Raw genomic sequence first — 14,568 nt, forward strand, 5'->3', positions numbered from 1 at the left:
TGAAGTAAAATAATTTCACTAGACCCGTATTTTATTATCTTTCAACAAGAAAAAGGTAAAAGAAGCTATGTTTAAACAAGCTTCGAGCTCTACATTACAGAAGGTAAGTTTATACACATACATAAAGAATCATATTTATAGATCGTTTGTTGGAAGTGAACCCATAAGAATAGTGGTTTCTTTGTCTTGTTTTGTCTTTCCAAATAAACTTGAGAGGAATCTTAGAGGCAAGACAGATGTAGAATCTGATTTCTTTTCCGATACTTGCAGCTCTCCAGGGTTCTTGTTCGGCTTTAGTTGTGCTCCGCAATGGCAGTTTGAGAGTCTTGATAAGCATTTCTTGTGGAAAACTGAACCGCATAACCGGCATTTGCTAACCTCGTCTTTCTCCTAATCATTGCATTCAATATATCTTGGATTAAGCAACATTTGAGTGATAGCGCAATACAGCTATGAACTTTATAAGAAAAGAAAATCCAATGCCATCAAGGCTATGATCAAATACCGAAAACTGAGAGCAGGAGAAGATGTGTAATATGTTCATTGCAAGTGTAATGTCGATGCTCACCTGAAATGGAAATATTAAAGAGGATGTGTCGTCACAAGCTTGTCGGGCATTACAGGGAACCCCCACATCGCAACAAACAAGGCACTGTTCTGTAATATGCTCCAGGATTTTCCTCCTAACGGTCTCCACGATTGCAGGAAGTGCTGCCATTCAAGGGTAAGGAAATAAATAAATTGTTTAACATCAAACAAGTAGCAGCGTGGAAATGACTTGTAAATCAGTTGCTATTGAGATTTGGAATCTAATTCTAACTTCATTAACTTTGAAGAGCAATTCATCATCGGTAAAGTCAGCATGTGCAAGCATGAGGGAAAGTATGCATGATCTTTAAATCTTGGTTCAAGAAAAGAAATTCACCTGCAAATGGCCCTTTGGAGAGATCAATTAGATCTCTCAAAGCAAAAAATTCAGAGCTCTCAAGAAGGTATCTGCGAGAACTGAGTCCTTTGTAGAGTGTCTTTTGGAATGGGCAGCGTACATATGGAAGCATAATGGTTATTCTTTTCCGGATGCTCATAATATGGTTGAGTGCAGGGACTTTTGAGGACAAAAAAGGGTTGACCGCACTGACACAAAGCATAGGCTGCCAAACAAGATTTGTCAGACATCAACCAAATCAAGGCGAAGTAAAGTTATTGCAAGGAAAGTGTTCTATCTCAGCACTCAGTATCCAAAAACGACAATAAATTACACCAAATATCACTAGACCCAAATTTACCTGCTCGTGTATGGAGTCTAGATATGATTTTGCCAATTGAGAAACTGGATAACGATTAAAATCCCAATGATGTAACACTGTTGCTGGCAGTACTGCCATGTCATTTGTATGGCAGGAAGAACAAAACAAATGACCAGTATATTCGCAAAGCCGAGGCTTACCCCATCCAAGAGCTTTCACAAAGTCTCGCACAAGAGTGGCTCCATCATCAAAGTATCTGTGGCATCCAGCGCAAATGTAATGCTGAGCCTCTAGCAACTGCTTTACTGATTTGTGAGGTCGAATATCAACAATGAACGAGATGGTATTTCCATACGAAGAACTGGTTGTAGCAGCATCGATGGCAGCAGAGCCTGTTGGAGATACTATAGAATCCAACCCCGAAGAATTAGCATATGCATCTTGAGGGGATAAAAACCTAAGTAACGCATTTGGAAGTGTGGGAAAAAAACGGGACTGGAGAACTGAATTTAAACAATCTTGAATCAGGACAGTCCTTTCAGCAACAGCATTGGGCGATGTTCCAAATATTTTCCTGGATTCTCTTTCTACAGAGGTCCAAGGTGTAGGAAGCGTCCAGCCTTGATCAGCAAATAAAGATGTCAAACGACGGTAGAGACTATAAAAATCACGATATCTTCTTTCAATTTCCCACTTGTCTTTCCCACTCCAAACCCTTATGACATACACTGTGTATTCCTTCACCCCAACCAATCTTTCACTCAGCGAAACATCACCTTTTTTTTGCTTTACACCGACAACTTCAACCCTATCAATCCTAAATCGCTGGGAAACTGTTGGAGATGAATCATCTAGACCAGACGTTGTAGCAGTTTGCCCCCCATCCCTGTTAGGCAGAGAGAGCTGTAGTTGGAACATCTTGTCATTCTTAGAAAACCTTACCCCAGATGATTCACCAGAGTCGAGCAGTATTTCTTCCATATCATGAACAAAATCATCATAGAAGTCATTTAGCTCAGTGTTCTCCTTCTGCAAGATGAGTAATCCAAAACCATAAAACTTCATTCAAAAATAAAAGAATCAAAAGGAGATATAGTAGAATCCACTAAGTTTACAGATTGCAGGAACCGTCCCTCTTAATGAACAATTGACTTATAATGGTGATAGTAACACAACAGTAGTAGAACAGTTAAACCCTCAGATTTCCACTGTTTAGATGTGAGAGGAGCATCATAAATTGAAATGCACTGTTTTCCCAGAGAAGCATGGAAATCTAACAGACTTGGACATAACCCAAGGACAATACAAGCAGAGTTGACAGGCAGAAAAAAATAACGTTAATAATGTTTCATATATTAAGTAGCTGACCTTAGGTTGTGTGTAAGTGACTTTTGAGGCATTTGTTACAGGATGAGAATCTCTAGATGATGGCATATCAGAGTTCTGAGATGCCAACAACGGTTCTGAGGTGCATTCCCCAAATGGATTTGACTGTTTTCCATCCTCAGATGATTCATGAAGTAGTCCAGAAGAAACATCGTCATCAAGGTCGCAAACCCCACCTGAAGAATCTTCAATACCTAACTCAGTTGGTGTAATATCTAGGACATCATCAGCGCTACAAGATTGAAGGTTATTCATGACTACAGGTCTATCTTCAGTTTGACTGTTGCCAAGACAACTGCCCCGAAGAGGCTCATCTGTTACCAGTGATTGACGAACCACCAAGGTTTTAACTTCAGCGCTCAGGTCACCAAAATCTCTAGATCTAATATCTTCAATATTTGCACTGAAGTCACCTACATCTGGAGCATGTCTAGTGCTCACAGTTACATTTTCATGTTCTTCCCCTTTTTCTGCTTGAACTACATCTGGAAGCTTTTGTAAAGCTACAGAGAATAAATCTGTGGATGTCCCTTCACTTTCAGTACACCCTTTATCACGCTTCTCAAACCCGCTGAAGTCAAATTGAGTGTCAACAAGTTCAGTGGCTTCAAGCTCAAACTCATCCCAATCATTTGTACCAAAGGCAGTGGAAGAATTGATGAGAAATGGATTATCGTTCTCATCTTTAGCCTCCTTTTGAAACTGTAAATTCCGTGAAACATAATTACGAGAATGATCACCTGAATCACTAAGCGAGTCATCACCATCAGAATGTTCATCATCATCTATGGAACTTCCATCTTCTCTATCTATACCACTATCTTTTTCAATTGTAGCTCCACCATCCATCAAATCACCACACATATCGATGTTCACATTCCCGGTGTTTAACCCGGGCGCACTACTACTTCTACCATTACAAGAGCCGCCCTCATCGAAGAAATGGATACCTCGATCACCTAATCGTGACATATCCAAAGAAGAGAGCTTAACTAGACTTGGTCCCAAGCTAAAATTCTCAAATTCGGAATCCTGAAACGGTCCAGTAGAGCTACACATACTCGGCGTTCCCAAAGCCGAATTCGCACTACAATACCGCTCAAACTCTGATTCACCACAAGACGAGTAATGTAACGACGAACCTGGCGAATCAACTCTCGATGATTCCTCCTCTCCATTGATCATTTGAAACCAAAACCAAAACCGAATCAACCGGAAATAAAACAGTAAATTATACAAAACCGATCGATGGATAACGAACGGAGACGGATTCTCACACCAATTGATGAAGATCCAAGCACGCCAAAATCCCCAATCGGGTTTTGAAAATTGAAATTGATCGAGCCAAGTACTTGAGAAAGAAGAAGCAACTTGGAGAACAACTGAGATTTAGGTGCACGATAAGAGCTGGACGATGCGTAGATTAGCTTCGTCTATATGCTTGGAGCTTCTTCGTCTCCTTCGAATTGAATTTTCTCGGAGCCAAACAAGACCAGGCTTAGGAATCATGTAAGCAGGATTGACACAAGACGATTTCTGAAAATTTCAACTATTTCTTTAATCAATTTTAGAGGAAATATGTAAATATATTACTTTTAATAGATGATAATGTAAATTACAATTTACTTATCAAGCCCTCATACTTCATATCAATACCTTCTAAACCCCATTATTTATTAAATATCACAAAGTAGTCCTTACGTCGAATAGAGAGTAAATACAGAGAGCATGATGACCATTTTTTCTTACTTTGAAGCAAAAATGGCCTCTAAATCTTTGTAAAGTCCCTTAGGTCTGGATTTGTAATCTGCAGATGATTCCTTAGAAGAGCTTCCACTTGTCTTTGTTCCCCAAATACTACTGCTCCAACCGCTTTTGCTACACGAAGGATCACTAGGAACCTTACTATTGCTCCTATCTCTTGTGAAGCTAGACTTTGCCATTTCTCTAATCTGTTTCAACCATGGCTTGTCCAAGCTACCCGAGCTTCGGCTTCCGGAAGAATTTCTATACCTGAATTCTGGGGTTGTGCCTCCATTGCTGCTGCTTCGTGCTTCTAGTTGAGCCACGGGGATCTTGTTCTTGATCATTTTCTGAGGTAGGATTAACGCGGCAAGTCCAATGATAAACATCTTAAGACCACTCAAGAAAGATCTGTTGATTTGGTCTAACCGCTTTGTTTGTTTGTACAATGAGTACCATTCGTTGCACATCAGCATAATGAATCCAATCAAGAACAATACGACCATGAATATCCCGAGTTTCTTTCCGCTTGCCTCGGGAAAGTCTTTCGCCAAGAGCATTAGACATGAGGCGAATACGCCGACTTGACATGCTATAGAGATGATCTCTACAAGCTGTACCTTTTTCTTGATGAATGGCTTCTTCAGAAGAAGGAAAAACAGCTGAAAGGAAGTGATGCTCAACAAGACCACTATCGGAGTTTTCGCAGTTTCATTGTCAAGGAAAGCACCAGCAATAATCCCCAAACACACCCTCTTCACAGTTTCGAGAAATGTGTAGTAAATTCTAAGGATTCCAAAGAGTTTCTGTATGCAAGGAGCTTCAGCATCTTCGTTTTCATCATCTGATGCGATGATCCGATCATCTTGTTGCTTGAGTGGATTGCTTCCTGAAATCTGTGTGAGCATGTACTTTGGTGGACCCCTTAAATCTTCGAAAACTGGACCTAACCTAGTTAGATAGACAGAGTTCTCTGTTTTCCATGTCCATTGGCCTCTTTTACCAGGACCAAGGGTCACTCGGATGAGTTCTTGGTACCAGTGGAAAGTTTGGCCTTCTTGATGAATCTCTTTATACTGTAACAACTTCCCAAACGTTATCCCGACCGAGAGGAAGAGAAACAATGCCAGAAGCAGAATAGCTACCACGCAAAGCACAAGGATACCAACAATGACACTGGCTTCTGCAGCTCCTTGGTGTTTAAAATAGCCTGACAAAGAGAGAATTTAGCGTATGTGTTCAAATTTAAAGATATTCTCAAGGCTGGTAATAAGAATACCTTGTATAAGGCTCCTTGCAGCTTTGCAGATTGAAGGTAAGGCGAGAATGAGAAGAAACAGCTCGAATCTTGGGAAGACAAACGCACCAAAACTCCTCTTCTTCTCACTGTGTGCTTTCTTGAACTTCAGTATCAGAGAGAGGACTATATGCAGTAGTACCAAACTTCCTCCAATTATAGCTATCCAAAACATGATCCTATTGAAATCTCTCCACCTACAGGAAAGCGAAAAACTCGAATATTTATGGCTTCTTCTTAATTAGATTAAAAGTAAGCAACAAATGCTGCAATAAAATCTTCACAAAATTTTCTATAGAAAGAAGTATAGACTTGGATTATAGTGACTTACACTGTTGAATGTGGTAGGCCAAGAACGTGTTCTGCTTCTGGCTTAAGATTTGAAGTCTGTAAACACTCATACAGTATTAAAACATGATCAAAAGAATACAAAATACAGGGAAGAAAAAAACGTTTCTTTTGACCTCAAAGAATAATCTGTACTCCATTGCGGTGAGTGGCAATCCGAATACTGACTCCGCGTTGGTTGATGTCTTAAGATTAATCATGTTGTTATGAGTTTTAGAAATGAAGGAGTGTGGACCAATGTAAGGACTTGTGGCCACCATGATCTGTTCCTTGATCTTAGTTTCCCATGGGAGAGGAAAATAAGGGATTATCCACTGAATCCCTCTCACAAGTTCATAGTAATCAACAGGCAATGTCACCGGTAGCCATCTCGTGAGTGCAAAAAACTGAATGTGACAGGCAGTTCTCTGCATTAGAACCACAAAGCACACAATACCATTTGATTAATTATGTAACTTGCAGGAAAAACAAAGGCAATATATATGTAGCTTTATAAAGGAGTAAAAACTCATACAAAAAGGTTCCTCGTGGGGTCTGATATCAGATAAGGAGATGGTCTTGGGAATGCGCCAAGAGAATAAAGGCTTGTGGTTGAAAGAGTGAGGAGTCCCGCAACGAAAGACGTCACCAAGAAAATGTAAGTTGTTACCCAAGAAATCACAGAAGATATCATAGGCACAGAATCTGCAATTAAGTACAAGATATGAAAAACATTAGAAGAAGCAGAGAAACAGAATTACAGTACTTGATAACACATATAATTTGGTTGAAACACTTACAATGTTTCACTTTTAGGATATTGGATGCAAGATTTTTGTTTCCCGCGACATCCTGAGTAACATTTTCAGGAATCTTAATAGAAAGTGTACTGGTGTTGGCTTTTACATATACAATGTATATGCTTCCACTCAGTTCCTCAAAGCTGGCAATTTGTGGAAAACAAAAGAAGCAAAAAGTCTTATGTAAATCACTTAGCATCAAAATCAAGAAGTTAGAAGACACACAAGACCACTAACCTATCAAGATATCCACCTGAGATTGATACAAATGAGGAGTTAAACCCAAACACTGGCTTCATGAATTTGATCCAGACAGGGATGGTGTGCTTTCTTGTCCTCATACCAGATGTTGTGTTCAATATAACATGAGGTCTCTCGGTATCTAAGATCATGCGGATACATGTTTCATTCAAAGAGAGAACCAAAACAAGAATCTAGAAACAAAAATGTGTAACTTACTCACCATAAAGAAAAGTGAGTGGTGCAGTTGGAGATGCAGGTGTCCCATGTCTGCTTCTAATTGAATTCGAGTCAAGGGTCACCGTGACTATTGCACGCCGTGATGTATTTGTGACCTGAGAACAAAAGAGTTTGAATATTACATTCAAAGATTAACATGAAACGAAATATAACGATAGCACAAAACATCCTTAATAACAGCAGCAGAAGCACAAACCATAAACGCGAAACGGCGATTCCCGTTGGTATTTCCGTCGATAGGAAGCAAATCACCTTGGTTTGTGTTTAGTCGTCTGAGAATTTCAGCCGAAGAATTCAGTACCGGTTCAGAGAAATACAAGTAAACATTCAACTTGTTGTTATCATTGGTTGCCTGCACCGTCCTAGTTTGGTTGTTTAGCTTAAGTAACTTCTCTGGTACATGAGTTCGTAGATTGACTAAAACATTTCTTCTATCTAGATACCAAGAAAGTTCAAAATCAATATCCGTTAAAGCTGTTGACCTTAAACAAAACCAGGGTAAAGATACTCACCAAAATGGACAAAGAAACGCGAACCCAAAGCTCTTTTAAAATTGTTACCAGCTATATCAGAACAAACACTCTTATTCATCACCAACACAATCCTTCCATATTGAGCATCAGGAGATAATCCCACAAGCAGTGAATATCTAAGATATTGGTCAAGAACGGTAAATGAAGACGGTATAACTTGGCCAGCACCATAGACAAGAAGCTGTTACATAATTTGAAACATTGTCAAGAGTATAAAACCTAAGATGAAAAAACTTAAAAGATTGTGATTGATGTAAATAAGGTTACGTACTCACGTCGCAGGAATTCACAGATGAACAGCCGAATCCTCCTCTACCAACACATGGCTCAGTAAAAGTAATATTAACAGACACGTTTTGTGCACTTGTAAATGGCATTGATGCAGTCACAAAGGCTGTAGGAGAAACCGTATCTGCATACACAATTTTACACGAAAGACAGTTTTGATCAATGCTAGACAAGAAAATCCAGGAAGAGACTCAAAGAGGTATAAGAATAGTTTCTTTACCAACAGTCCAATTATAGTGATTGCAGCCAAATCCATGCATCCTATTTGCGCAAACCTCAAGTGTATGATCTCCATCTAGCAACTTCGAGTAAGAAACTTTTCTTTGATGGCAGTCCAAACTAATACGGTCATCTAGCTGCACAGAACACAATCCTTTTTCATCAACATGTGTGACACAACTCCATGAAAATTCTCAAATAATGCAAATCATATCATGTCAAAACACAAGCTTTTTGATTTCACTAATATAAAAAAAAAAAAAAAAACCTTGCAACGGAATTTGCAGCTTGAACAAGTTCTGTTTCCATCCTCAAAAGCAAGAAAGGAAAATTTGGCTGAAGTAAATCTAGAAGTAGTAGGAGGTGCTTTCAAGAACTTCACAGAGAGCTCTGAACCATAACAGTAATGAAACCTGAAACACAAAGGGGAAGAGACAACCCAGAAAAGCAGAAGAAGCCATGAAGTTTTAAGCAGACCCATTTCTCAAACAAAATGCAGATGAAACTCTTTATGATGCAATCATTCATACAGAGAATAAAGTTATAAGCAAATCACAGCGATGGGCTACACTGGGATTATTCTGGACAAAGTAGAAGAAGACATTGTAGAGATAATGTGTTGGTGAAGAGGAAAAAGAGGGAGAGGCAGAGGATTAAAACAAGATGGGTACTAGCTTCTGTGGTCTGTGATGGCTGTGGAAGAGAGATAACGGATAGTATATGCATGAGAGCGATGGGAGATACAGTCATTGAAAGATAAAAAGACAGAGACTAATCCCAGAAACAGACAAACTCTGGAAGAATTTATTATTATTCCAGGACTGTCTATTATATATTTGTTTACCAAAATTTCAAAAAACAACATTGGGAATATCTAGTTTAATCTTCTCGTAACCCTTTTGCAATGAACACAGGAAAAAAGCTTCTTAAGCTAAGCTAAAAGTGGAACAACAAGTCAACACAACACACACGACTAAACAAGAGACAAGTCTTTCGATGATTTAGAAGTTCTTTAGGGACATCAATACCAGAGTTTTGTTTTGTGCTGCTAAATGGTACTAAAAGAAACCAACAAGAAGCATTAAAGTTTCTTCCTTTTAGTTAACATTCAATACACATGGGACCATCGTATCAATGATGAGACTTTCAGTGAAAGATGAGAAAGATCATAATAGTTATTACAAAACAAAGAGACCCAATCTGTAATATCATGTTTACCTCTCACATCCCAAGTATTAAGAATAGTACCATTGTTTGAAAGAAGTCCTTGAAGACATATCCATCATGAGAATCATTCTCACTCAAAAATGCTTCTCAAGAAGACGGACTCCATTGACGCATATTTCTCCAAGGACATCGTTCGAAAACAATGATACATGGTAATGAAGATTTTACCAATTTATACACTCCATAAATCAGCCTTAATCCTTCACCAAAGCCCCAATTTTATGCAATTGAAGCTGTAAAATCGACAGAGCTTGATTGAATTTTGCATCACTCGTTAAACATTATCAAAATTTCCTAGTTCTCTGTTTTCAGATAAGAGGTAAAACGAAGACGACGTAATTTATAGCTTTAAATAGATCACGTGAGCAGCACGTGAATCTTATCTAAATCTCTCACACACTTTCTGCTCTGATCACGTGTTACAATTTTTTTTTTTTCACGAAGTGTAAGCTTTATATATCATTGAAAGGAACCATACATTGGAATGCCAAACTCTTGTTTAGCCAAACACATAGCTACTCGATTACATATCTGTGATTTGCATTGTGAAATTCTTAATAATCTCAAACCACATAAGAGAGTAGTTCAAACACTACATGAGATACCAATAGTGTTTCAGCTTGTTGTTCTTACGAGAAAGGGGCACATGAAAATCTACCATAGGCTTGAAAACATTTCAACAACCGGTGGTGTTCAAGAGAGATTAACTCAATATCTCCGGTTTCAACCCACTATAACACTGCATTCCATCTGTTTTTTGCCAAAATATGAAACTAAGCCTTGAAACAATCTTAGCAAGGTCAAAAGAAATGGATCAAACTAAGAAGGATCTAAGAGATAGAGGAGATTTATCAGAAAGTTCAAGCAGAAAATAAAATACTAAGAGAGGACAAATAGAATCTCTCACTTAACCTCCATCCTAGGAACCTTTACACTTCGCGACACAGCGGAGCCATGAGTGCAATCCAGTCAATCCTAAAATCTGCAAGAGTCTCAACTACTAAAATCCTAAAGCTTGAAGGAAAGGTAACCCCAAACAAGCCAAAGATCGAATACTAAGAACTTAGAAATACACAAGTGGCCGAGTCCAAACTAATTCCGAAGTTACAAAACGCATCCTTAAACTACTGAAAGAAACAGACTCTTTCTTTATTCATTCACTATGTCACAGACGGAAGATCTAGACATCGCGTCAATACAGAAATACGAATTGAAGGGGAGTCCAGAGGAAGCCTTTGAGACCTTCGAGAAGGATCATTTTCACAAGCAACAGAAACCAAAGCATAGTCGGTATGAAACCGGTATTAAACTAGAATAAACAGGGCCAAGGCAACACTTCCAGATCTAAGCATCCTCGAATGTTCTATGAGATGCTAATTAAAGTAGGAGCAACAGCTCCACATCTAATGACGATGGCCGCTGAAAACGGAGAAATCAACGGTACGACAAAGCACGACATGGATAAACCGTGAAAGAAGCGCCAAAAAACGGCGACGACGAAGGCCAACGAGACGACGATAAAACTTCAATCTTCAAAAAATGTTGAAAAAAGCATAAATACTCAAAAAATGCTGAAAAAGCATCAACTTTGACTCGGATGAAATTATAGGTTAGTTTTTATTGATTTACTAATTTTTGTTGACATATCATTTTAATCTCAAATTTTTGTTGATTTTGTCTAAATAGATACGTCATTAAATTAATTAATATTATAAATTAGCGGGACATATATCATGTTATGTTCGTTATGTACGATCAAAATATTAAAATGGAAAAATGAGCAAAAATCAACAAAAATTGAAAATATAATTCTTTACTTTTTTTTTGTCGGAATATAATTCTTTACTATATATTGCATATGGTTTATTTCTTTTTTAAGAAGATCAACTTTCTTTATAAGAATAAATATTAAACACTAAGTAGGTTACGACTATGAAAAGTAATTTCTCTTATTTATTTTATAATTTAAGAACTATTTCGAAAATAAATCTCATATATAGACATCAATTTCAGAAAAAATTGTATTTTGAAACAACACACCAATCTAAATGTAAAATTATTTATTTTTAAAAATATGATTTTGGAAAAAATTATTATTAATCCTAAAATATCAAAATTCAGGTTGTTATCAAAAAGTAATTAATAATTTTTAAAAATATGATTAATTTTATGGTCTAGAGTGTATCTAAAATTAAGTAGTTTATATTTTGTTTAAGTAAAATAATAAGTTTGGTACTTTTTAAATAGTTTTATCAATATATTAATTATACAATAAAAATAAAATCAAAGGAAAACTTCTTTTTTTTTTTTGTTTTTTGAGCAAATCAAAGTAAATCTTAATTCAAGGAAAGTCAAAGTTAAAATAGTGCACAAGTGGTCTGGTTTGACCAACAAATAGTGTTTCTGAATTGAACATATATACCAAATCAAGATTTGGTTTGGACATAATTTCATATGTGTATTTATATAGACATACATTGGTTTAGTAGAACATATACATAATCTTTTACATATATATAATAAAAAGACTTGAGAAATGAATATGAAAAAATGCATAGCATTGATGTTGGTGGCTGTAGTAATAACGACCATGGGAGGAGAAGTAGAAAGCGTTTCATGCGAGATTAAGTGCATGCTTAAGTGTGGTGGTCTATTGGTGCCTGAAAACACCTGCATCGAGCCATGTATGCGCGCACAATGCCACAAACCACCTAGTCCTCTATCTAAATCATCGTAATTTCTTCTCTTATTACATTGAATTTGATTGTTCTTTTATTTTTGAGTTTCTATTTGTTATTATGTTATTGAAAACTCAACATAAATGCAAAATGTAAAAACAATATGATAAAATGTAATTTTTGTTTAAACATATAAAAATAATATTTCATCAATACAAATAAAAACTTGCATGTTTGCGTATGAAACAACTTTTGTTTGGAAATACGTATAGAAAAGTGAAATAGTTTAAATATTGCAGGACTGATGATGCTGTAGAAAGGAGAAACATGAAAGAAGTTGAAGGACTTTCATGTTGGGACAAATGCTTGTTCTTGTGCGGGCTCAGTCTGTCCTCTCAAAAAACTTGCACCGATAAATGTAAAAAGAAATGTCATATCTCATATGTTTTTCCATCTCAATAATCGTAGTAATAATTTATGTACTATTTTGTTGCTGAAATATAAAATTTATTGATCAACAAAGAAAAATACAATTACATGGTTAAAAGTTGAATATTAAAAAAACTAAAAGAAAATGAAAAGAAAAATTGAAAAAAAAAACGAGCTTAAAAATTGTATCAAAATAAATTTTTTTCTTTTACGTTGAGTTTGATTATTTTTCCAATTGTCTTTGCATTTGCGATAATGTATATACAGATTAAACTAATTACTTGATTATCCAGTGGCGGAACCACCGTATTAATCCATCGGAGTCAAAAAAAAAATTCTTCCAAAACCACATAATTTTTATTTCCGCCCACAATTTGTGGAGAACTACTTTTATCATACATACGTAGACCGTATGTCCGTATCATCTTACTAACCAAAATCAGTAAATCAATATATAATTCCTTACTTGTACGAGACTACTAAGATTACTATTAGTCTATTACTAGTACTAAACTACCAATTTAATAGACGATTAACATGATAACATCGGCAAGAATTAGTAACAAAACTCAAATCAAGCACAACTTCTTTCAATATTAGATTTAATATACCAAAACAAAAATAGAAAAGTACCTGGAATTCCAATCTTAAGTCTTTGTTGATTACTTGATTATAATCTCACACAACTCATAAACTCACAATTAATGATTAGAAAAAAAAAACAAAGAAGACGATTAGAAGAAGCGGAAACTGTTTTAGATTACAAAAAGATAAAATAATAGGTTAATGTATATTAATGGCCTTAATTATGTTATAAATAACCTACTCCCTCTGTTTCTAATTAAGTGTAGTTTAAAGGTTTTTTATTTTTTTCAATATAAGTGTTGTTTTCACTTTTCTATGCAAATATTAAATGTATTTAATAGTTTTTAACCAATTATATTTTACATCATATTTTTTTATTGGTTAGATTAGTTGTAATTAATGATGTTTTTATAGGAAAGAGATAAATTAAATGAGATTTATATATTTTTTTAATTTGTGTGCAAAAACCTTAAACTACAAATATTTAAAAACAGAGGGAGTATTATTTTATCCCAAACTTTTATTGGGCTTAATTCTACATACAAGTACAATTAAATACAATATAGTTGTTGGGCTTTTATAAGTCTTGTCACATAAATTTTTACAAAGGTCAATATTCTTTTTGGATGAGGGTCAATTTAATAGAAGTTAAGCTATAATTTTTTTTTCACCAGGGTCAATTGACCCCTATGACCATATAGTGTCTCCGCCCCTGTTTGGACCATGATTAATTCAGGTGTTAGGGAGATACTCTTGGCTTCTCAAAACCGGTGGCTTAATGCTCAGGAGGTGCGATCTTTATTCATGAGGTATGATCAATTCACCTTGTCCACAACGGACCCGCCAGTCAACACTACGGGATTTCATTTCTATCAGTCCAAGAAGTTCACCGACAACGAGAAAGACTATGTTCGAAAGAATGGTAACAGGAGGACACAATGTTCAAAAAAATTGGTAAGAACACCGTACTATCTAGGTCGTTGTTTTTAATTCTGAAGTTGTGTGTCTATCCCTAGGGGTGAACCTAAGTATTTTTCTTCTAATAGTATATGATTTCTATTGTTATACATTCTTTAATTAGTTGGCAATTAATAATCATTATTCAAAAAATTATCAAAATCAAAGTTTAAACCTACAATTGTCTATTTGTTTGTCAGTTGTTTCCTATATTTGCTTCTATTTTGCTTATGTTTTATTTATTTTTTATTAACTTATGTTTCTTGATCTAATTTTGGACCATGATTCCAGGTGTTGGTGAAATTTTGTTGGCTTCTCAAGAAAGATGGCTAAACGCTCGAGAGGTCCGATCCCTCTTCATGAAATATGATG

The 14,568-nt window shown here is 36.1% G+C and overlaps 3 protein-coding genes, 2 long non-coding RNA genes and 1 other non-coding gene across 7 annotated transcripts; 3 read left to right on the top strand and 3 right to left on the bottom strand.

The window, feature by feature from the left end:
* Position 1: 1 nt before the first annotated feature.
* AT3G48195 (Phox (PX) domain-containing protein) lies at positions 2-4,189 on the bottom strand. The gene is made up of 5 exons (NM_148851.4): positions 2,616-4,189; positions 1,287-2,276; positions 926-1,151; positions 569-711; positions 2-390 (listed from the first exon to the last, which is right to left on the bottom strand). Exons 1-5 carry the CDS (start codon positions 3,816-3,818, stop codon positions 136-138), a joined length of 2,817 nt encoding a protein of 938 aa, NP_680104.1. The 5' UTR covers positions 3,819-4,189; the 3' UTR covers positions 2-135.
* On the top strand, positions 2,718-3,209 carry AT3G07885. The gene has a single exon (NR_141364.1). It is a non-coding gene; the product is annotated as an other RNA (long non-coding RNA).
* A 10-nt stretch (positions 4,190-4,199) lies between the features above and the next one.
* Positions 4,200-9,428, bottom strand: AT3G48200 (uncharacterized protein). Its single transcript, NM_114690.3, has 13 exons — positions 8,589-9,428; positions 8,322-8,457; positions 8,089-8,225; positions 7,793-7,994; positions 7,477-7,715; positions 7,264-7,375; positions 7,038-7,182; positions 6,801-6,943; positions 6,536-6,705; positions 6,138-6,428; positions 6,005-6,060; positions 5,656-5,870; positions 4,200-5,586 (listed from the first exon to the last, which is right to left on the bottom strand). The coding sequence occupies exons 1-13, from the start codon at positions 8,799-8,801 to the stop codon at positions 4,379-4,381; spliced, it is 3,267 nt and encodes a 1,088-aa protein (NP_566899.1). The 5' UTR covers positions 8,802-9,428; the 3' UTR covers positions 4,200-4,378.
* A 136-nt stretch (positions 9,429-9,564) lies between these two features.
* On the bottom strand, positions 9,565-9,696 carry MIR861. Its single transcript, NR_141653.1, has one exon. It is a non-coding gene; the product is annotated as a microRNA ath-MIR861 precursor (primary transcript).
* A 753-nt stretch (positions 9,697-10,449) lies between these two features.
* Positions 10,450-10,775, top strand: AT3G07895. Its single transcript, NR_141365.1, has one exon. It is a non-coding gene; the product is annotated as an other RNA (long non-coding RNA).
* A 1,264-nt stretch (positions 10,776-12,039) lies between these two features.
* Positions 12,040-12,718, top strand: AT3G48205 (plant thionin family protein; the record flags this gene model as incomplete). 2 transcript variants are annotated; one of them, NM_001084787.2, is made up of 2 exons in its annotated part: positions 12,040-12,261; positions 12,569-12,687. In NM_001084787.2, exons 1-2 carry the CDS (start codon positions 12,084-12,086, stop codon positions 12,685-12,687), a joined length of 297 nt encoding a protein of 98 aa, NP_001078256.1. In that variant the 5' UTR covers positions 12,040-12,083. The 2 variants fall into 2 exon arrangements, with proteins under 2 accessions (NP_001078256.1, NP_001326559.1); NM_001339357.1 differs by having other exon boundaries at positions 12,059-12,280; positions 12,525-12,718.
* Positions 12,719-14,568: the final 1,850 nt, after the last annotated feature.

The sequence above is a fragment of the Arabidopsis thaliana genome, chromosome 3 (genome assembly GCF_000001735.4).
Source record: "Arabidopsis thaliana chromosome 3, partial sequence".
Classification (NCBI taxonomy): Eukaryota; Viridiplantae; Streptophyta; class Magnoliopsida; order Brassicales; family Brassicaceae; genus Arabidopsis; species Arabidopsis thaliana.

Coding starts and splice junctions, on each gene's coding strand:
- AT3G48195 (NM_148851.4), bottom strand. CDS start 3,818: ATGATCAATGGAGAGGAGGAATCATCGAGAGTTGATTCGCCAGGTTCG. Junction 1,152..1,286: donor TAGACTCCATACACGAGCAG/GTAAATTTGGGT, acceptor CTTGTTTGGCAG/CCTATGCTTTGTGTCAGTGC. Junction 712..925: donor CTCCAAAGGGCCATTTGCAG/GTGAATTTCTTT, acceptor CTTGAATGGCAG/CACTTCCTGCAATCGTGGAG.
- AT3G48200 (NM_114690.3), bottom strand. CDS start 8,801: ATGGGTCTGCTTAAAACTTCATGGCTTCTTCTGCTTTTCTGGGTTGTC. Junction 8,458..8,588: donor GCTGCAAATTCCGTTGCAAG/GTTTTTTTTTTT, acceptor TGTTCTGTGCAG/CTAGATGACCGTATTAGTTT. Junction 6,429..6,535: donor ACCCCACGAGGAACCTTTTT/GTATGAGTTTTT, acceptor GTTCTAATGCAG/AGAACTGCCTGTCACATTCA.